Below are 23,454 nucleotides of genomic sequence, written 5' to 3'. Positions count from 1 at the left end.
AAAGCCGATATGGCCGCCAGGTGCACCTTGACTGAAGCAGGTGCCAGCCCCTGGGCCCTAAGGGATAGGAGGTAGTCCAGGATAAAACTGTAGAGGTATGGCGGAAGGGGACATTCCCCGCTCACTCGCCCACCTGGCAAACCTGGACCACTTCGCCACATACGTCCGAAATGTGGATGGCTTCCTGCTTTCCAGGAGGACTCATCTTACCTTCTCTGAACACCTACTCTCCTCCTCATTCAGCCACAGAGCAGCCACGCTGTCAGGTGAAGCACGGCTAGATTGGCATGGAGGAGACGCCCCCCGTCTTCGGAGAGGAGGTCCAGGTGGAGCAGCAGCTTCCTCGGGGGGGCTGCCAAGAGTCGTAGGAGGGACCCGTACCAGTGCTGGCAGGCCCATGCTGGGACTATGAGAATGACCCTCGCCTTGCCCGTTTTCACCTTCTGAAGGACCTTGGTGATGAGGGGGAATGGGGGAAAGGCATAGAGGAGCTGGCCCGACCAGCTCAGGAGGAATGCGTCGGAGATCGCGCCTTCCCCTCCCCCTCCCCTGGAGGGGAACCGGGGGCAACGCCAGTTCTGACAGGTTGCAACAGGTCGATCTGGGGAGCTCCCCACTCTTGGAAGAGCCAGTGAGCGACCTCCGAGTGGAGCGCCCACTCGTACTGGAGGGAGAAGACCCTGCTGAGGCGGTCCGCTTGCATATTGCGGACGCCCGGGAGGTGAGCTGCCCTCAGGGAGATATCGTGGGCTATACAAAACTCCCATAGGTTCAGGGCTTCTTGGCAGAGGGCAAGGGAGCGAGTCCTGCCTTGCCTGTTGATATACTACATGGCGGCCGTGTTGTCCGTGAGGACTCTGACCACCTTCCACGGAGGTGCATGAGGAACGCCACGCACACCAACCGAACCGCCCTGAGCTCCTTGATGTTTATGTGAAGGGGCAAGTCTGTGGCTGACCATGTTCCCTGGGTTTGCACCTCCCCCATGTGGGCTCCCCAGCCCAGGTCCGAAGCATCGGACATCAGGTCTATGGATGGGTTGGCCTCCCTGAAGGGAACCCCTTGCAACATATTGCTTGGGCAGGACCACCACAGGAGGGAGGCCACTAAGGTCAAGAAGAAGGGCTGCAGCAAAGCTGGAGCACAGAAGTTCTGACTACCTTCACTGGCGGCAAGAAGGAACTGAAGGTGGGGGGAGCCCGCGGCTCACCTTATAGCGCGATATACAGGTGCCACTCCAGAGGTTGCTGCGGTGCCCCCCCAGTACGGGTACTGCTAAGGGAAAAACTTCCGGCACTGGTGCACGTGGCGAGCACGCACACCTATTGTGGAATACACAGGAGCAATCACTCGAAGAAGAACCAATGAAATTCTTCATGGCCCGGGATGAACTAGAGTAATCTGGAGGGGAAAGACTGTCTAGTTCCAAGAGTTCTCTCTCTCATATTTTGTCTGAGGAGAAAGGCCTCCCATGCAGGAAACCCACAGAGCATAACAACTGAAATGGAAAGAGGAGACAGGAGAAAAACAGGGCAGGATCATACTGCTGCCACTCAAAAAAAGAAAGCGAAGCTCTAGCCATTACTTTGTAAACCTCCAGCCCAGTAGATGCCGGAGACACTAGAGAAGCAATTTCAGAACTACCATAGCAAATCCCATTAGATTTGAAGGTGTCAAGAGCCAGGCTTGTTCACTAAGGCATTTAGGAAGCTTGCATGGGGAAGGAACAACAGCTCATGCTACACCAGCAAAGGCAAAGCTGGCAAAAGGAGCTGTAGCTACCTCCCAAAGGCAAAGGCTCTAAAGGCCAAGCCCTTAAAAACAGAAATACTTAAGAGCTCAGATTCTCCTCACCCATGGCCTTCCAAGTGGCCCTTCCAGGAGAAGTGAGCATTACACTTTCTGCTAGCATGAGTAGGTAAGAACAACAGACAGAGACAGACATTCTTGCAGTTGGCAAACCCTGAAAGGATCATAGGAGGGCACCATATGACTAAGTAAGTCTGGAGAGATGGCAGAATTCCAACCTCACACACCTGTAGCCTCCTGAAAAGCCCCAACCAGGGAAGATGGGTTGAGACACAGAATACAGTAGTCATTTAGGACCCAGACAGTTCAACCTTGTGTCTACAGCTCCACCCAGGGATGGGAGCATTAGGCTGCTACATTGCAGTCAGCATTGCAGCGATGAATATCTGAGTCAAGAGAAACAGCTCCCAGTCCCTGGATAAAGGAGGGGTGCTCTGGATGAGCCAGAATCTGAGCACCAAAAGAAAGTACAGAGGAAATAAAGGAATCAGACCCCCTCCACACACACAGTCTTATAGCCAGTTGTAAAGCAGAGATCTTTCCTCTGCTTTCATCTTTTCTCTTGTCTTATTTCTGGACTGGAGACTGGGGGAAAAAGAACAGTTAATTAGAAGATGGGCACAGGACTGCACTCCATACTTCCAAAACAAAGGAGAAAAGACAGAGGTGGAAGAGGAGTGGGTGGGCTGGCGCCTTGCCTGAAAGTTCTTCCGCTTCTTTTTGTCAGAGTAGGCAAAGAGATAATGTCTAGTGAACCAATTCTATCACCGGAGAGGAAAGAGGAGAGAGACAACAACTTAAACATTTTTTGAAATTATCTGAAAGATAAAAAAATTATTAGGACAAATTCATCCCTCACGTTTCACCACCACAAACTAGTGGAACCCAGGCTTGGGGCAGTTGATAGCAAAAAGTCAGGTAAGAACATAAGAACAGCCATACTGGGGTCAGATCAAAGGTCCATCTAGCCCAGTATCCTGTCTTACGACAGTGGCCATTGCCAGGTGCCCCAGAGGGAATAAACAGAACAGGTAATCATCAAGTGATCCATCCCCTGTCACCGATTTCTAGCTTCTGGAAAACAGAGGCTAGGGACACCATCCCTGCCCATCTTGGCTAATAGCCATTGATGGACCTATCTTCCATGAACTCATCTAGTTCTTTTTTGAATATCCTCTGGCAAGGAGTTCCACAGGTTGCCTATGCATTGTGTGAAAAAATACATCCTTTTGTTTGTTTTAAACCTGCTGCCTATTCATTTCATTTGGTGACCCCTAGTTCTTGTGTTATGAGAAGGAGTAAATAACACTTCCTTATTTACTTTCTTCACACCAGTCATAAATTTTATAGACCTCTATCATATCCCCCCCAGTTGTCTCTTTTCCAAGCTGAAAAGTCCCAGCCTTATTAATCGCTCCTCATATGAAAGCCATTCCCCTTATCATTTTTGTTGCAATAAATATAGGTACAATAAATATATATTTTTAACCATAGCTAGGAGACATTCAGTCCCTACAATTAGCTTGCAGGCATGCTGTAGTCAGGAACGTATATTAGTCAGGGGCACGTTCTGTTCTTTTTTTGGGTAACAGTAAGATACACTTGGCAGTACGTCTCTCATTCCCATCTCACCCTTGCACCACCCTGCCCTATCCCAACAACATAGCTCTTGGCCCTTACATATTGCTACTTCAGGTGCAGAGAGGGCTCTATCTGAACCTAGGCTCAGTCTTTGGATTTGGTCTTTCACCTATCCAGGGCTGGTGCAAGGATATTTTGCACTCTAGGCGAAACTTCCAACTTGCGTCCCTCCACCCCCCGGAGCATCACTTATTATAAACTTTCAAAAATGAATACTGCATAATGTGGCATTGTTCATTAGAATATTAAGGGGATCAGAGGAGATGATCACAACAGTCCCTTCTGGCCCGGGGGAACCTATGAGCAAGGAGGAGGCTGAGAATGCTCCCAGCTCGCAGGGTCTCTAAATGTTCCCAGGCTCTGAGTACTTCGCCCTCCTGGGGGGGAGGAGGGGGGGAATGACACCCAGGGGCAAGGAGGGCAGAGCCGGGCTCTCCCAGGGAGCAGGGCAGGATCTCCCTGGGGATCAGGGCTGGCTCCGCGCATTGGCACAGTGCCACCAGGTGGGTGCGTGCGTGCGTTTGGAAGTGACACCTGCACCAGCCCTTTCCCCTCCGTCGCGCTCCAGGGTTTAGTTTCACTTTCCCTCACCCCAGGAGGCAGCTGCGCCCGGCCCCAGGCACAGCGAGTTGGAGGGTGAAGCTCTTCTGAGCTCAGGACCGTGTCCTGACTCCCTCAACGGCTCTGTCCCTCAGCCGCGCTAGATGCCGTGCCCGGCCGCTGTCTCCTCCTTGCTCCGCAGCAGGCTCCTACTGACTGTCCTGCGCGGCGCCCCTCGCTGTGGGGGCGGGTTTGTTATGGAGGCCTTACTCCCTGCCCTGCCCCGCTCAGCTGACTCCCGTGATGGCAGACACTGCTTTTTGGCGCCCCCAAATCTTGACACCTTAGGCAGCCACCTAGTTCGCCTAGCGGTTACACTGGCCCTGCACCTATCTTTAGCTCCTATTGATTCAGTCCTTTTACTGTGTGTGTGAAGAGGTAGCTTCCTAAGTCCATTCACAGTTGTTAATTTGGTTTCCACAGGGAGGTTTTACAAATGAAAATGTGATCTAAGAAAGACATGTGTGTTAAAGATACAAGGAGCATGAAAATCTGTGCTGATGAATTCTAAGCAGAGTGCCAATATACAGCTGATGAGAACAGACACAGTTTGCAATGTTATACTTGCCTCTTCTTCACTGCTATTATCCTCTTTTTCTTTTTCATCTTCTTCCTCTTCTTCAGCTTCACTGCTGGAGCTCTCCTCTTTCAACTCAGTCTTCCAGTTACTGGGAACAGTTCTGCTTTTACGGAATTCAAGGGCTTGGTCAAAGGCTGAAAGAAGACCAGCATTTATTAGCATTAGAAGAAGGATCAATTTGCTAAAAAAAAAAAAAAAAAAAAGAGCTTAGGGGAATGCAAGGGAAGGGTGAGAATCCATCCCCAAATCATAGGACTTTAGCAGTGTTGTTCCACAGCCACTCCTTATCTGCATCCTTATGCAGAGGTGCTCAGCCATGCATACCCATTAGTCTCTGCATCAGGCACTCCAAGCTATTTACAGTTATTATTATTTATGCTGAAGTGATGCCTAAAGGCACCAACCCACTGTGCTAGGCCACGTACAAACATATAGGATAGGTCTACACTAAGTTCAGCTACGTGAATAGCGTAGCTGAATAGTCAAACTCACCGGCTGGTAAGTGTAGACTAGCCCATAATTAAGAGGCATCCCTGTCCTAAAGAATTTAGGATTCAAATTAATGACAAGACGCAACTGGTGGATAAATAGAAGGATAGGAATGGGGAATAAAGAGGATTGAGGTAACAATAATATAAGCATTTATTTTACAAGATTAGTTGAGCACACCATGTAGCTTGCCAAAGAGCCCACCACTCCAGCATACAGAAGGTGTGGAGGCAACCCTTTCAAGGCTATCATGTGTGCACAACTTTATGAAGGCCCAACACAGGGGACTAGATTTCAGGCAAAATCCATGAAGTTGGTTTCAACTACATTACTACTCCTTTTGTTTGTTGTTCCAGCATTTATAATCAATGCATTATAGTTTTTATGCTTTTAAAGATTGTGCTTGATGACTTATTGAAACTTTTCATTTCTAAACATCTGTAGACAACATCACAGGGAAGCCATATTTTGTAATTTTACAGAATGCAAAAACATGCTTTCTTATATATTTGGTGTGATATATATCACTAGCTAATTGTAATTAAACAAGAAAAAAATTGCTCTTTTTGTATTTAAAGGTTATTCTTACCTTGTTTTAACAAAGCATCAGGCTTTGGTGAAGTTTCACTAATTTCTCGAACATCTTTTCTTGGTACAGAAGCACTAGAGAATTTTAAAAAGTGTTGACAAGGCAACAATTATTTAAAGTCTACTTTTTTAAAATCACATATTTTTAAAAGCCAGCATTTCTCAAACTGGGGATCCTGACCCAAAGGCGGTCACAAGGCTATTGCAGCGGGGTCATGAGATCAAGGGTTACCATATGTCAGATTTTCCTGGATATGACCTCTTTTTTGGTCCTCCGATCTCTGTCCAGGTGGATTTTTGAAATACAAACAAACGTCCGTGATTTTTCCTGACTCAACCTTTTTCTTTCCTTTCAGAGCTGGGTGGTCGGAGAGCGGCAGCTGCTGGCCAGGTGCCTACCTCTGAAGACAGTGCCATCACTCTGCAGCAGCACAGAAGTAAGGGTGGAATGATATGGTATGGTACTGCCACCCTTACTTCTGCGCTGCTGCTGGTGGCACTGTCTTCAGAGGTGGGCAGCTGGAGAGCTGCGGCTATTAGCTGGCTGCCCAGCTCTGAAGGCACAGACGCTGCCAGCAGCAGCACAGAAGTAAGGGTGGCATGGTATGGTTACTTGGCTCTGTAGGGATATGCACTGATGCCACGAAAGCTATGTCCGGTAACAAGCTTGAAATATTTTCAAAGAGGGGCCCAGAAAAAAAAATAGTTTGATAACCCCTGATACAAAGGGATAATATCAAACAATACATAGAGCTATTAAAGGTTCAGAAAGAGAATATGAAATGTATCTGGACAATGGCATCAATAAATCACCATTTATCATGCAAGTTTATTTCAATAAGACAATACCTTCTTCAGCAAGTTAAATATTGTTGACAGTTAATTAAAATATACCCTTTTTACTATTACAGTTTTGTACAGTATTAAAAAAATTGAGGTGAAAAAAATCCAACTGCCTTAAAAATTTGGGCGGACCATGAGTAAGGCTCCATGTCTGTCATGGAGGTTGCAGAAGTCATGGATTCCGTGACTACAGGTATCTGTGACCTCTGTGATTTCTGCAGCAGCCAGTGTGGCTGACCCCAGGGCTGCCCAAGCAGATGCTGCTCAGGTGCCCCCAGGGACAGCCACACCGTCCACTGCTGGAGTGGCTCTGCAGCCAGCCACACCAGACGCTGCTTGGGCGGTCCCGGGCAGCTGGTTCTAGGGACCGCCTGAGCATCGGTCCCTGTGGGAGTGGCCCCCAGCAGCTGGTGATGCTGCCCCCCCACCTCCAAGGTTTAGTCGGGGGTATTTATAGTATAAGTCATGGACAGGTCACAGGCCATGAATTTTTGTTTACTGCCCGTGATCTGTCCAAGACTTTTACTAAAAATAACCCATGACTAAATCGTAGCCTTAATCATGAGCATCCATTCATTAGCACATTCAGGAAAGCATTCTCTGAATAGCAGGTGTCACAATAATCAATAGTAATATTTTGAGACATTTCAGAAAAGGCATAATGTTAATTTAACAAGTCACCAAAAACCTCACACCATTATTGATATAATTAGCAAAAAATATTATCAGTGTGAAAAAGATTTCAGAATTATACAAAAAGAAAATATTAGTAATAGGTATTGTAGTCATATCCAGAGATCCCAATCTGAATTGGGGTTCCATGGTGCTAGGGGGATTCCTCTACTGACCTGCACAGGTCTGTGAATTACTTACTGTCAAGCAATTTGCTGAAATCATATTCTAGACTAGTGGTGCGCAAACTGTGGGGCGTGGAGGAATGTTCAGGGGGAAAGGGGAACAAGCAGCGATGCCATGTGGCTTGTGCCAGGGCTCCCCAGATGGTGCGGGGAGGGAGCGCCACCTCCACCCACTGACACCTCAGTGGGCTACCCCGCCCAGTGGCAGTTCTAGCCCATTGTAGGCCCTAAGCAGATATATTTTCTGAAGTTGAAGCCCCGCCAGCTGGGACTAAAGCTGATGCCTTGCTATGCGGACTGAGGTGAAGAGGTCACATAAAATCATGGAATCCGTGACCTCCATGACTGACTGGAGCCTTAATAATAATAAAAAGCATATAGGGGCCCCCTTGACTGTTCAGGACCTTAAGCAATTGCTTATTCTGCTTATGCCTAACACCGGCACTAGCCTTGGCCATGCAGTAATGAATGTGGGGCTCCAGACAGATTCCATAAATAGTAAAGGGGGGTGCAACTGGAAACGTTTGTGCACCACTGTTCTAAAGTTAAGAAGGAAACTAAAACTAAACTATAATGAAACTGTTCTGTATTTCAACATCGTTTCTGCAAAATGCAAAGGAGTTCTGCCACACTGAATCAAGCAGCATAAATTAGCACAGAGGGGACCCACCGTTTCTGAATAAAAAATGGAATCTGTCATAAAAGAAAAAAATGATTCATTGCTGTTGCCAGAGCCCCTCCTTTCCTCACAAGCATTTAAGAGCACATATTTCCTTCATGAGCCAGCACTCTCATTTTCTATTTTTTATTTATTCTCTTCTCTTCTGCTCACCAGTATTAGAGCACTTTCTTAATCAGATGAAATGATAATTCTGCCCTAGACTCCTATGATACTGGTAAACAAATCTAACTGACGAAACAAGCTACTGAGAAATTCTATTCTTTCCCTTCCTTCCCAATATCCGTGGGCCTATAAAATCTTCTCTGAGGCATGGCTATCTCTTCTAAACAAAGTAGCAAGAATCTCAAGTTGTCCCACAAACTCCCACAGGAGTGCAGTCCTTGCCTGCTATACCACATAGTTAGTTGTAGCTATATAGTTTAGGATGATAATTATAAGGGTGGATTTATATTTCCTGTAAGTAATAAGTATAGAACTTAAAGGATAACTGTCATCGACATGGTTCATTTTCATATCTTTCAAAACCTAGAGTAAGGCTGCTGCAATAATTGATTGGCTAAAAGCAGTTTCTTTGTTACACCCTTTATTTCCTCACACACTTTAGATGATGCACATATGTAATTGGTAGCTTCTATGTTTCTACTCACAATTTACCATCCTTGAAAGAACGAACTAGAACATTGTCCTTTTTCACTGCAATATCATCACTACAATCTGGACAAACCACCTACAAAAAGATAAGAAAGAAGTAAACATTAAAAATATATATATATATTTTTATAACACTTTTAGGAAGTATTTAGAGCCTAACCAAGCAAGGTGCTTAACACCCTTAATTCCAATTAACTTCAGTGGGAGTTGAGGGTGCTAAGCAATTCTCAGGATTTCACCTTTAGGGGCCAATCTTGCAAAAGTTCAGGAGAGGAAATCTGCTCCTCTATACAAGTGTTAGGGGCACTTAGTGAGGAAAAAACGGTTACTCACCTTCATGTAACCGTAGTTCTTCAAGATGTGTTGTTCACATCCATTCCAATTAGGTGTGCGCACGCTGCGTGCACAGTCGTCGGAAACTTTTCCCTTAGCAGCTCCTGTTGGGTTGGCTAGGGAGCCTCCTGGAGTGGGGCCTTCATGGCACTCAATATATGACCCTGTCGACCTAACCCCCCTTCAGTTCCTTCTTACTGGCTACTCCGACAGAGGGGAAGGAGGGTGGGTATTGGAATGGACATGAACAACACATCTCGAAGAACAAAAGTTACAAGAAGGTGAGTAACCATTTTTTCTTCTTCGAGTGCTTGTTCACATCGATTCCAGTCAGGTGACTCCCAAGCTCTCCCCTGGAGGTGGGGTCGGAGTTAAGGAACCACTGATTGGAGAACTGCCCTGCCAAAAGCTGCATCCTCTCTGGCATGCTGTGTGATGGCATAGTGAGTAGTAAACATGTGCACGGATGACCAGGTCGCCGCTCTGGAGATCTCCTGGATGGGCACCTGGGCCAGGAAAGCAGTGGATGAGGCTTGAGCCCTCGTCGAGTGAACTGTAATAGGCGAAGCTGGAACCTTGACGAGGGTGTAGCAAGTACGGATGCAGTCCGTGATCCATGATGAAACGCGCTGTGAGAAGACTGGAAGTCCTTTCATCCAGTCTGCCACCACTATGAACAGTTGGTTCGATTTCCTGAAAGGTTTCGTGCACTCCATGTAGAACGCTAGCACTCTCCGGATGTCTAGCGAATGAAGACTCCGCTCCCGCACATTGACATGCAGCTCGGGATAGACGACCTATAGAAAAATATCTTGTCCAATGTGGAATTGAGATACCACCTTGGACAGGAAGGCTGGGTGAAGCCTGAGCTGTACCTTGTCCTTATGGAAGACTGGAGAAGGACAGGAGGGGTTTGGAGGTTAGTGCTTTTAACTCAGACACCCTCCTGGCTGAAGTGATGGCAACCAGGAACGCTACCTTCCACGAGAGATACAGAAGGAAGAATGTAGCCAGTGGTTCAAACGGGACTCCCATTAGTCTAGAGAGGACCAGATTGAGATCCCAAGCAGGTACAGGTGGTCCAAAATGTGGGTAAAGCCTTTCCAAACCGTTTAGGAAATGGCCAACCATGGACTTGGTGAACACAGAGCGCCCTGACTCTCCAGGGTGAAATTCTGAGATGGCCGCAAGGTGTACCCTGATAGATGATCCTGCCAACCCTTGCTGTTTCAGATGTAGTAGGTATTCCAGGATGAGTGGTATAGATGTCTGAAGTGGAGATGTGCGACACTGCTCACACCAGCACAAGAACCTTTTCCACTTGGCTAGATAAGTGGCCCTGGTGGAAGGTTTCCTGCTAGCAAGCAACACCTCCTTCACCAAATCCAAGCACTGGAGCTCTGTTGGGTTTAACCGTGAAGCGTCCAAGCCATGAGATGAAGTGATTGGAGGTCTGGGTGAAGAAGGCAAACATGGTCCTGTGTGATCAGATCTGGGTAAAGTGGCAGTGCTATCAGGGTGTCCACCGACATCTCCAGAAACATGGAGTACCAATGTTGTCATGGCCATGCTGGGGCCAGCATGATCATGTATGCTCTGTTTCTGCAGATCTTGAGCAGCACCTTGTGGATGAGTGGGCCAGCAGGAAGGCATACGTGAGGTGGTTCCCCCAAGGTAGCAGGAACCAGGGACAGCTCCAGGCACCAGCATGCCAAGCGTGTGCCTGGGGCGGCAAGCCACGGGGGGCGCTCTTACAGTCGCCGTGAGGGCAGCAGGCAGGTTGCCTTCAGTGGCATGCCTGCGGAGGGTCCGCTGGTCCCGCGGCTTCGGCGGACCTCCCGCAGGCGTGCCACCAAATCTGCGGGACCGGGGACCTCCCGCAGGCAAGCTGCCAAAGGCAGCCTGCCTGCCGTGTTTGGGGCAGGAACATGTCCGAGATGGAGCCCGGACTGTGTTTCTGGAAGGAGCAGAACGTTGGACACTTCCTGTTGCTCCTGGTGGCAAATACGTCTACCCGGGGAAAGCCCCACCTTTGGAAGATGGAATGTAAGATATCCGGATGGACTGATCACTCGTGGTTGAGAAACGACCTGCTGAGATGGCCTATAATCTCGTTTTGCAGGCCTGGGAGATTATTCACCTGGAGGTGTCCTGAGTGGGCTATACAGAAATCCCAAAGCTGAAGAGCTTCCTAACAGAGAGGGGAGGAGCGGGCTCCGCCCTTTTTGTTTATGTAAAACATGGCGGTGCTATTGTCGGTCAACACCACCATGCACTGACCTTGAACTCTGTCCCTGAAGGTCTGGCAGGCTAGTCTGAGCTCCTTTATATTGACGTAGAGCGGGATCTCAGACTGCGACCACCTGCCCTGCATCTTTAGATCTCCTAGGTGGGCCCCCCCAACCCAGGCCTGATGCGTCCGTTACCAAGGTCATGGACAGCTGAGGAGCGCTGAATGGGTCTCCCTTGCATACCATGTGATGGTCCAGACACCAGCGTAGGGTGTCTAGGACTCATCCCAGCACTGTTACTACCGAGTCCAAACTGTGTTGGCCTGGATGATAAACTGAGGCAAGCCAAGCTGGAGTGGCCTGAGTCTCAGTCTGGCATGTCTGACCACGCAGATGCATGCTGCCACGTGTCCAAGGAGACTCAGGCATACCCTTGCGGTCGTGGTGGGGTATCGCTGAAGAGACTGAATGATTTCTGTTAGTGCTTGGAATCTGGACCCCATCAATATCGCACTCACCTGAACCAAGTCTAGTACCGCTTCAATTAATTCTATTTTTCGTGTCAGTGACAACGTTGACGTTTCCAAGTTGAGGAGGAGACCCAGTCTCTGGAAGGTATTTGTGACTAACCGGACTTGGGTTTCCACCTGCTCCCTGGTACACCCCTGTAGCAGCCAGTCGTTGACGTAGGGATACACTTGTACCTGCCTCTTGCGGAGAAAGGTCGCGACCACCAACATGCATTTGGTGAACACCTGAGGGGCCGTCAATAAACCAAATGGGAGCACTGTGAACTGGTAGTGCTTGTGATCGACCACAAACCTCAGGAAATATCTGTGGGCCAGTCAAATGGCTATGTGGAAGTATGCATCTTTCATGTTGAGGGCGGCATACCAGACCCCCGGATCCAGGGAGAGAATGATTGAGCTCAGGGAGACCGTATGGAAGTTCAACTTTACCATAAACAGGTTGAGTCCTCACAGGTCTAAGATGGGTCTGAGACCCCCCTTTGCTTTGGGAATTAGGAAGTAACGGGAGTAGAACCCCTTGCCCCATAGCTCCTGAGAAACTTCCTCCACTTTCCCCTAAGGCGAGGAGCGATGCACCTACTGGACAAGGAGTTGATCATGAGAAGGGTCCCTGAAGAGAGATGGGGAAGGGAGGTGGGAGGAGCAGAATTGGAGAAAATATCCCTCTACTATGTGAAGGACCTAATGGTCCGATGTCATAAGGACCATGCACGGTAGAAGTGGGATAGAAGGTTCAGAAAGCAGGGGGAAGGATCCGGTATGGAGTCTGGCACACCGTCCTCAGGCACCCCATCAAAATCCTTGTTTGGATCCCAACTGCGGCTTAGTCGGACCCTGGCCCTGGCGTGACGACTGGTTAGGAAGCCTATGCCTATTGTTCCTGCCCCTATGGCAGTAAGGGTCCTGCCTTGGGTGGGATTGATATTGCCTCTGCTGTTGCAGCCTGGGGCTGAGGCTTGAAAGGTTTTCTCTGATTAGCAGGAGTATGCATCCCTAGAGATTTCACTGTTGCCCTTGAATCTTTGAGGCTATGGAGCCTCGGGTGTGTCTGGTCTGAAAACAGCCCTGCACCCTCAAAGGGAAGGTCCTGCAGGGTCTCCTGGACCTCTGGGAGAAGACCTGAAGCCTGGAGGTTCTCCTCATGACCATCCCTGAGGAGATGGTTCGTGCCTTCAAGTCAGCCACATCAAGGGAGGCTGAAGGGATGTCCTGGCCATTGCCTTCCCCTCCTCAACCAGAGCTGAGAACTCCACTCTTGACTCTACAGGGAGCATCGCTTTGTACTTCGACGTAGCGTCCCAAGAGTTAAAGAAGGTGCCACTCCAGGGGGCTCCCTAGCCGACTTGATGGGAGCTGCTAAGGGAAAAGTTTCTGACGACCGTGCACATAGCACGCGCACACCTGATTGGAATTGACATGAACAAGCACTCGAAGAAGAATCTTTATTATGCAGACTGAATTTTTTAAGAATAAACTATAAAAAATGTGCCAAGCAAAGACACTGGCTCCCACAACCAATGTTTAAAAATAAACCCAGCAACAGCATAAATATAACAGAAATTAATCAACCCCCCCGAGTCCTACAGCACCACTACCAGCCTTACCCAACTTTCATATGCACGGGGTGGGCCTTGCCGAATGCCATGATTGCCAAATGCCATGAAGGCTGGTGACTCTGGATGTTATGAACCTGAGGAGAAAGGGGTTCCAAACATCTGTGGACCTAAAGCAGAGTGCCCTGCCAGCCACCCCCCACCTCTTATAGTAATGGAGCTTCAGTGCAGGCAACTCCACTGATTGCATTTGTCCCAGGGCATCACTGGGATAGAGACAATTTCTTAGATAGGTAGATCTTATGCAACGTAGGACATTATAGGTCAAATCAACATCTACAATCCATTTGGAAACCAACAGATAGCTGGTGCATTTTGTAGAGCATAGGTTTCATGTGCTCATAAAGAGAAATGCTGTTTAATAAGCAGGACATCAAATTCTGCACCAGCTACAGTTTCTGAATAGATTAAGTTGTAGCCCCATGTAGTAGTCTTATTACATTACAGTAGTCTTATCTCAAGGTGACAAAAGCATGGATGACTGTTGCTAGGCCCATGAAACAGACACAATTTCCTAATCATCTGCAAATTGAAAAAGGCTGTCTTGGCTGTAGCCATTAGCGGATCTTCTAATAGCAGCCAGGAGCTAACCAGACCCCAAAATTGTACACCTGGTCAATCAAAGGCAGTGCACATCCTCAGAGGAGAAGAAACAGCACCCATACACTATTGCCTCAGGTGACTTACTTCAACCAACACCACTTCAGTCTTTTCTGGATCAAATCTCAGCCAACTAGCCGTCCTCTATGCTCTAATCTCCAGACAATAAGTAATGCAAACCAACAGCTCCAGGTGGGTCACTGGAGATGGAGTTATAAAGCTGCAGGGAATCAGCAGACTGAAAACAGTGCAACCCATGCCACCTCCCTAACTTTTCCAAAGGTTTCATGTACACATTAAACAAGAGGGATGACAAGATGGAGCCCTACAAAATACCCTCTCTAACAACATTCAGGTAGGTTAGATCAAGACTATAAAAGAGCAGTCTCTAGTATACTTCTCATCAAAATTAGGTCTTTAAATTAAAGGCAACGTGGCCTAATGCAGGGGTAGTCAGTTATTTTTTGGCAAAGTCCAAATTTCTTGGTCAACGTACGGTCAAGGTCCAGATGTCAGAGACAATAATAAAAAATAACAATGAGAGTAAGCAAATAAAAAGACTTCGGGGTCCATTCAAAAGTGCCTGGCAGTCCAGATTTGGCTTGTGGTCTAGATATGGCCTGCGGTCCAGTTATTGACTACCCTTGGTCTACTGTACTTAAACATAGGACTGTGAGACAGAGTCCTCACTTTTAATCTTGGCTCTCTTACTGACTCACTGTGTAGGTTCAAACAAGTCCATGAACCGCTCCCTATCACACAGGAATATTTTGAGAATTAAGGTTTGCGCAGTATCTTGACTAAGCATAGCATTTCAGAAGCATCAAAGATAGTCCATCTTTTTGGTGGTCAACAGAATATGTACTATGATACCAAACACAATATAACAGAGTAAAAAAAAAAAATGCTGAGATGTGTATTATTCAGCATTTTAAGTATATGTTTCTATTATTCACACCAATATATAATCATTATTAACTATAATGAATAATAAAATTAAGCCAAAGTTTCTCTACAACAAAATAATGTTATTTAGAAGATTACATTTAAGGAGGCAATAAATCCTTGGCTGAACGAACTGAGAAAATAAGTTATTGGAGGCAGGAATCTTATCTTTTTGGCACTAACTTTACACTATACACAATGTGCTGCGTATATGGAGCTGCATAACTGATTACAAAGTTAATTTGAGGATGGTTCCTGCTAAGGCACTGAAATAAGTTCTCTTTCTCCTCTCATCTCTACACCACAAACTTCATGGTACTTGGGAAGAATTAGTCCTCACAGTCACAATGGGGACTAACTTAAATTTTAAACTATATTTAAAAAATGCCCTCTGGTTAATTTGAGACAGGGTATGTTTTTGTAATTTGTTTATAAATTACACATTTTTAAGTTTTAACTGTAAGATTGTGAGAATAAGTAAACCACAGCATAATAGCAACAAAAAGGCAGCAGTGTGTTTATTAATCATTTGTTGAGCACCAACAGTATGCTCTGTACTGGCAGATGATTAGGTAGAAAATGATGTATGAAACAGAAGAGTTGAAATTGGAGAAGAATGAGTGGAAGGGTGAGCAGCAGAACAAGTCTTGAATCTTGTTTTTTCAAGAGAGAGTAACAACAAATTGTAAAATTATATTAAAATAGATTCATTGTTTGCATTAACACCTTACATTATGAAACACAAATCTTAAAAACTACTGAAAGAGAATGATCTTGTAAGAGTGATGCTCTACTTTCTGACCCTTGGGAAATTTGCACAACAGTACATAAGAACATAAGAACAGCCATACTGGGTCACACCAAAGGTCCATCTAGCCCAGTATCTGTCTACCGACAGTGGCCAATGCCAGGTGCGCCAGAGGGAGTGAACCTAACAGGTAATGATCAAGTGATCTCTCTCCTGACATCCATCTCCACCCTCTGACAAACAGAGGCTAGGGACACCATTCCTTACTCATCCTGGCTAATAGCCATTAATGGACTTAACCTCCATGAATTTATCCAGTTCTCTTTTAAACGCTGTTAATGTCCTAGCCTTCACAACCTCCTCAGGTAAGGAGTTCCACAAGTTGACTGTGCGCTGTGTGAAGAACTTCCTTTTATTTGTTTTAAACCTGCTGCCTATTAATTTCATTTGGTGACCCCTAGTTCTTGTATTATGGGAATAAGTAAATAACTTTTCCGTATCTACTTTCTCCACATCACTCATAATTTTATATACCTCTATCATATTCCCCCTTAGTCTCCTCTTTTCCAAGCTGAAAAGTCCTAGCCTCTTTAATCTCTCCTCATATGGGACCCTTTCCAAACCCCTAATCATTTTAGTTGCCCTTCTCTGAACCTTTTCTAGTGCCAGTATATCTTTTTTGAGATGAGGCGAACACATCTGTACACAGTAGTCAAGATGTGGGCGTACCATCGATTTATATAAGGGCAATAATATATTCTCTGTCTTATTCTCTATCCCCTTTTTAATGATTCCTAACATCCTGTTTGCTTTTTTGACCGCCTCTGCACACTGCCTGGACATCTTCAGAGAACTATCCACGATGACTCCAAGATCTTTTTCCTGATTAGTTGTAGCTAAATTAGCCCCCATCATATTGTATGTATAGTTGGGGTTATTTTTTCCAATGTGCATTACTTTACATTTATCCACATTATATTTCATTTGCCATTTTGTTGCCCAATCATTTCGTTTTGTGAGATCTTTTTGAAGTTCTTCACAGTCTGCTTTGGTCTTAACTATCTTGAGCAGTTTAGTATCATCTGGAAACTTTTGTCAACTTTACTATGTGGGGAAATGTAAACCCCATACTTGAGGGTAGGACAGAGCTTCTGAGCTATGACTACTTACAAACCCTCCCCTCCATATATATTACTCTGACAGTGGCTTGCATAGGGTAGATCTCTGTGGAATAGAGTTTTGTGTAAAATAATCTGTGCTGGCTAGGACAGCACTAAAAACTCTGAAAATAACCTGTCCCAAGCAAGGTTTTTGCATAGAAGTTTTCATGTTGCCAATTCAAGTAGAGGCTTATTTTTGAGACTTTCTGCACAGTTCCAGATTGTCTGGGTAAGCAACAAAGGCAACATTATGCTATTATTATGGCTAATGTTACTGGCTACTCAGGCAATAACCTGAGAGATTAAAAATTGCTGGGTTTTGGTCACAGTGGTGGGGAAGTTTTATTTTCGAACTGTGCCGCACTACTGAACTAACTTTGAAGTATGCTGTAGTTTTAAAGAATGACTGCCCCTTTGGTCTCTGAGAGAGAGAGAGAGAGAGAGAGAGAGATGTGGCGATTAAAAAATGTTGCTAAACTTCTGGATTTGTAATTCTCAGGACAAATACCCCAGAGAATAATTATTTTGTTTACCTAATATTCTCCAAGAAAAACAAACTATTTTAATCTCCAAGAAAAATCCAAAAGAAACATCTCCTGCCTTCACCAAGTTCCTGGGAAGATTCATTGTCACCAATTCAGCTATACTTGAAGATCTTAGCTCCCAGCTACTTGAGTAACTCTACTGTAGATTTTCAGATAAACCCAATACTTATTGGAGGTTGCCAAAGGTATAATCAAGGGAACCTGTAGATCAGTTATGAGTGTGTCCAGGAAGCCTGTCCAACCAAAGGGACACAAAAAGGTTTAAACTAATAGAACTGATTGTCTTAAGAGGTACTGACCAGGAGGTGTGGGGATATCCCACCATAGTTTTAACTACAGCCTTCAATTAAGTAAAATGTTTTATTTCCTTACTTATTTTTATTTTTTCATAATGCTACCATCCACTAACATGAACACCTCACTGCTAGATATTCTGCCTTTTTTTGCCTAGCTTTTGCCGGCTTTGATGACTCTCCCCTCCGAGCCTCCTCACCCCCACCTCAACAGGCACTGCTGCACTCCCTCGGAAAGCCACTGGACTGCACAGCAAGCCACAGGAGGAGAGGAGTAGCAAGTTTCAGGGTACGTCTTCACTACCGGCCGTATTGGCGGGTAGCAATCGATTTCTCGGGGATCGATATATCGCGTCTCATCTAGATGCGATATATCGATCCCCGAACGCGCTCCTGTTGACTCCGGAACTCCACCAACGCGAACGGCGGTAGCGGAGTCGACATGGGGAGCCGCAGACGTCAATTCTGCGCCGTGAGGACGGTAGGTAACTCGATCTAAGATACTTCGACTTCAGCTACGCTACTCACGTAGCTGAAGTTGCGTATCTTAGATCGATCCCCCCCCTAGTGTAGACCAGCCCTCAGAGTGAGAGCACAGGATGACAGCTACTGCACTCACAGGGACAGTTAACTGGGCTGATGGTGCAGTACAGCAACTTTTCAACAGAGGGAGTGCACAGGCCTCTTTGCTAAAATGAAAAATAAGGAGTCTTCAGCAAGACTGGTCCCAGAGCCAAAGAGAAATGAGCAGAATACCTCACAGTGAAAAAGTCATAGCCATTCTTGTACTGTGTATGAGAAAACCATTTACTAAGTATACCAGCCAGATGCAAATGAAGTTTTAGATGTTTTCAGTTAAAATAAATCAGTTAAAATCAGATATTTAGTCAAAGAAGTTAGGTGGAAATTTCCTTGAAAACATGATAGTAAACTATCTTTGTATTCAGTCAGAAAGATCATGGGAGAAAAAACAAGGTACTTATTCAGTTACTGAGCATTTCTTCAATTATCCATTTCAATGAATCTTGGTACTGAAGTAAAAATCACAGTAATCTAGAAAATCTAACACTGGTTATTTAGCAGTGAGCCCTAATTAACACAAGTTACTCAAGTGAAATTAAAAAAATCAGTAAGTCTGATTGCTTGGAAGATTACAACCACATTAGCATTTGCTTTTATTAGCAAACTTTTTTGATATATTTTTTCCCTGGACAATTATGATACTGTTAAATTTTAAGAAACATACTACTGTGCACATTGGTTGCGTGTGAGTCCTACATGACAAAGAAAAAAGGACAATTACTATTCATTTGGTGCTTAGAAAAGATTAAAAGCCTCTACAAAATATAAAAGCAGCAAAGAATCCTGTGGCACCTTATAGACTAACAGACGTTTTGCAGCATGAGCTTTTGTGGGTGAATACCCACTTCTTCAGATGCAAGTCTGACTTGCATCTGAAGAAGTGGGTATTCACCCACGAAAGCTCATGCTGCAAAACGTCTGTTAGTCTATAAGGTGCCACAGGATTCTTTGCTGCTTTTACAGATCCAGACTAACATGGCTATCCCTCTGATACTTTACAAAATATAAATTAAACACTTACCAAGGCTGGAAACCACAGAACTTTCTTTTTATCCACATTAACATAGTCTACACACACAACTTTTCCTAATAGCTCATCAGTTTGTTTCCTATCATCTTCATCTTCATCACTGGATGAGGAAGAGGATTCTTCTTCTGGGCTACAATGGGAAACAAGAGAGACTTAAACTTAACATCACAATAGTGTATAGATATATAACCTGCCAATCAGAGAGGGTACAAAGCTAACTATCTGAAACAAAATTAAAGTATGGATAATAAGAGATTTTTTTCAATTTTCTATAGGAAATTTACAAAAATAGAAAAGGCTCCACATACTGTAACTCCAAAGAATTTTCAGGATGCAGTTTGAATCACCACAGCATAAAAATCCAAATCACAGAACTTATTAAATCTTTAAATGCCTTCTTTTTCTCCAGAGAGACAAGGTGAGTGAGGTAATATCTTTTATTGGAACATCTCCTGTTGGTGAAAGAGACAAGCTTTCAAGCTTACAAAGAGCTCTTCTTCAGGTCTGGGAAACGTACTCAGAATGCCACAGCTAAACACAGAGTGGAACAGATTGTTTAACCTAAGTAGTTAATACATATGGAAACTCCACAGCATGAAGAAAAAGGAAGCAAAGCTTAACAGCAACCCTTGTATTTAGTTGTGACACTGAATACGTTTCTCAGACCTGAAGAAGAGCTCTGTGTAAGCCTGAAAGTGTCTGTCTCTCACCAGCAGAAACTGGTCCTATAAAAGATATTACCTCACCCACCTTGTCTCTATAACATCCTGGGACCAACACAGCTACAAAAACACTTGAGTTTTCCAATTGTTACCAGTTTAAATAAAAGAAAACCTCAAAAGCAACTATCTCTTGGTTACGTTAAGGCTGAACTGTAACTCAAGAGATCTTGGTTCTGGTCCCAGTTCTGCCACAAACTTCTTGTATTACATTGGGCAAGTTGCTTTCTCTCTTTGTGCCTCAATTTCACATCTGTAAAATGAGGTTAATAATACTTTCCAACCTCACAGGGGCTGAGAGGCTACATTAATTGTGAAGCACTTAGATACTCTTGTGATTCGTACCATAGGAAAGTTTTTACCAATAATCAAATTTCTCTTTAGAATTGCCAAAGTTTCACAGTATGTATCAAAACTACTAAATACTTGCTCTTCAATCTCTTTGCAACTCTTTAATTTTCCTGTTTTCTTAATGCTGTACTCTTCCAAACAGCATGTTGCTTAATGCTTGTAGGGCTTCCCATCCCAGTGAAGATTACATTTTAGAAGTTAATGACTCCAGTGCATCTTTGGTATAACTCCAAGGTAGTCAACAGAGTTTCACAGGGGATTCACTGAGCTCTGTTAGTTTAGAAACTAGTGAAGAATTTTATCCTTGTGAATTAATATAATTATAGAAAATGGCACAAAATGAATGTATTTTTTCTTTTCAGGTAAAGAATCTCTTTGGAGGAATAACTTGTAACATGAAGTTCATAGGTCAAATTCTTATTGCATATCTAAAGGAAAATTAACCTGGTTATGACATATGGCATGATATGCAGCACAACCGTAGGCCCCAATCCTGCAAACAGTTAAGCATGTGATTAACATCACTACCATGAGTAGTAAGAATCAGGGCAATGTTTGCAGGACCAGGGCCAGAGCTCTAATAATAGAATTTCAAGGAAGATTGGTCAGATATTCAGAATGCCTAAATACGTTCCCAAATTAAAATTAAATTAAAATGGAGTTACTGTGGAGAATACACATTAGTAATTTAGGGCAAACTACATTATAGGAATGTTGAATTATCCCCAATCCAAATATTATCGATGTGGACATTCAAAGCTACAGTTACAGTTAAAAGAAATGTAAAGATGTTAAGATACCAAAATACACAGTCAGGATACTCAAACAAACTTAACTCCACCTTGTTGTCATAGTATATAAAGCCCTATGATTATTTGAAGCAGTTAGATTAAACGGATATGTAGAAACATTAAATTGTTCTCCTTCTACCCCCAACAATGTTACTACAGTAGCCATCTTATGCTATAGGCAGCCAGTGGCCTCAGTGCCATTGACAACAATGGGAGATAGCAGCCATTTTGAAAGAGGACAACTTTTCAAGAAATTCTCTAAAGAAAAACATTTCCTTGGCTCTGCTGAAGGAGAAACTTTCAGTTATGAAGAATAATGCCAAAAAATTTCAATTAATTCTAAAAAAATATTCTTCAAACATCCTATGAAAAAAGATTTTAGTCAGTTTTAGCTTTATGGGAAGTTCATAGTCTGTGGCATGCCATCATTATTAAGATAGCCTCGGACACTAACAAAAAAGATCTGGCATAAGGTGCTAATTTTTTTAAATGACTAATTCTGAAAATGAATTTCAGTGAGCCAATCCAGCAGTGCTCAGGCTACATGAAGGGAGTGTGAATCAGTTAGCCAGAAATCAGAATAGTCGAACATTTTCAGAGGCCTCAAGCTTCTCTTTAGGAATAGAGTTTCTTTCAACTAGAATGGAGAACCTGTTAGAACTGAAAGCAAGAAAACCAAGAAAAGGTCTGCCTTTGGGACAAACCTTGTCCTTTGGAAATTTGTATTATTTGGACTTGGCTGCTGGGAGAACTTATAGGCAAATTTTTACAACTAGAAAGGGCTGAGGATTTAATAGCTAGATAGATAGGAAAGATGCCTTCTTCTGTGTCACCTTTCAGTACAATTTTGCTATTCTTTAGTGGTCTGTTCTCCAATGACTAAAGTGTGAAATGAGGTGAATAATTGGAGGATTAAAAAAAAGTGTTACATGTCTCAATTTCCCCCCCAATTATATCTTTTCTTTCCCTTCTTTATCATGCTGTTAAGCATTTTTCTCCCAATTTATTTTTAAAATAGCACTCATATAAATTGATAATCTTTTAAAAGAAATCTTTCAGGCTGCTTCATAAGACTTTGGAACCTCTTGTAAAGAGGAGGAGGAGGAGGAGTCTGTAACCCCCAACATCTTTGTCAGCTCAGTCAGTATGGTGGAGGGAAAGCAATACACTGAGGGGAGGGGGAATAGAGAAATTGCTGCTGAGTTTTCCCTCAGTGTGTGCACAATTTGCCTTTCCTTTACTTCAGTTCAGTCAGTGTCGACAATAAGATAAAAATAACAGAGGGAGCTGTCTCTGCTGTGACCATGTCCTGTACAGACAGACAGGGAAAGGACAGTTAACTGTTCCATAAATGGCGTTCTTCGAGATGTGCTGCTCATGTCTATTCCACAGCAGAGCTGTACCTTGTCCTTGTGAAAGACTGTGTGTGTGTGTGGGGGCGGGGGGTCGCAGGTCAGGGCCCTGAGCTCCGAAACCCGCTGGGCTGATGTGATAGCCACGAGGAAGGCTACTTTCCATGAAAAGTGAGACCATGAACATGTGGCTAGGGGCTCGAACGGGGGCCCTGTGAGGCAAGACAATACCAAATTTAGATCCTACTGAGGAACAGGGGGTCTAGCGTATAGAAAAGACTGGTCTAGCCCTTTGAGGAAACACCCGGTCATTGTATGGGAGAAAATCAAGCAGCCCTGGACCGGCAGATGGAACACCGATACAGCCGCCAGGTGCACCCTGACGGAGGAGGGCGCCAGGCCCCGAGTCCTAAGGTGAAGGAGGTACTCAAGGATAGGCTGGACCGGGGCAGACATTGGGGAAGTACCCCGCTCGCCCGCCCACCTGGAGAACCTGGACCACTTCGCCAGGTAGGCTTGGCAGGTGGATGGCTTCCTACTTTCTAGGAGGACACGTCTGACCCACCTCTGAACACCTTCCCTCCTCTGCACTTAGCCATTGAGCAGCCACACTGTCAAGTGGAAGGTATCCAGGTTGGGGTGGAGGAGGCGGCCCCAGTCCTGGGAGAGTAGGTCTGGGCGGAGCAGCAACGGCCGCGGAGGGGCCATCAGCAAGCCCAGGACGGTCCCATACCAATGTTGCTGGGACGAAGCTGGGGTGATCAGGAGGACACGTGCCTTGTCCATTTTTACTTTCTCTAGGACTTTGCCGATGAGAGGGAACGGGGGAAAGGCGTAGAGGACCTGGTCTGACCATAACATGAGGAAGGCATCTGAGATTGCGTTCTTCCT

The 23,454-nt window shown here is 44.9% G+C and overlaps 1 protein-coding gene across 4 annotated transcripts in view; it reads right to left on the bottom strand.

Moving 5' to 3' along the window:
- The window catches only part of ARID4B (AT-rich interaction domain 4B), a 158,502-nt gene that overhangs the window by 69,484 nt on the left and 65,564 nt on the right, over positions 1–23,454 (bottom strand). For all 4 annotated transcript variants that reach the window (XM_039531486.1, XM_039531484.1, XM_039531485.1 and 1 more), the window contains exons 8-11: positions 19,342–19,480; positions 8,737–8,816; positions 5,709–5,782; positions 4,619–4,764 (exon numbers count right to left, since the gene is read on the bottom strand). In XM_039531486.1, the coding sequence (XP_039387420.1) occupies positions 4,619–4,764; positions 5,709–5,782; positions 8,737–8,816; positions 19,342–19,480 (439 nt within the window). The remainder of the gene's footprint in view (positions 1–4,618; positions 4,765–5,708; positions 5,783–8,736; positions 8,817–19,341; positions 19,481–23,454) is intronic.

This window comes from Mauremys reevesii, linkage group 3 (assembly GCF_016161935.1).
Source record: "Mauremys reevesii isolate NIE-2019 linkage group 3, ASM1616193v1, whole genome shotgun sequence".
In the NCBI taxonomy this organism is placed as follows: domain Eukaryota; kingdom Metazoa; phylum Chordata; order Testudines; family Geoemydidae; genus Mauremys; species Mauremys reevesii.
Note: the sequence above shows the minus strand (reverse complement) of the source record. Positions and strands in the feature narration are given on the sequence as shown.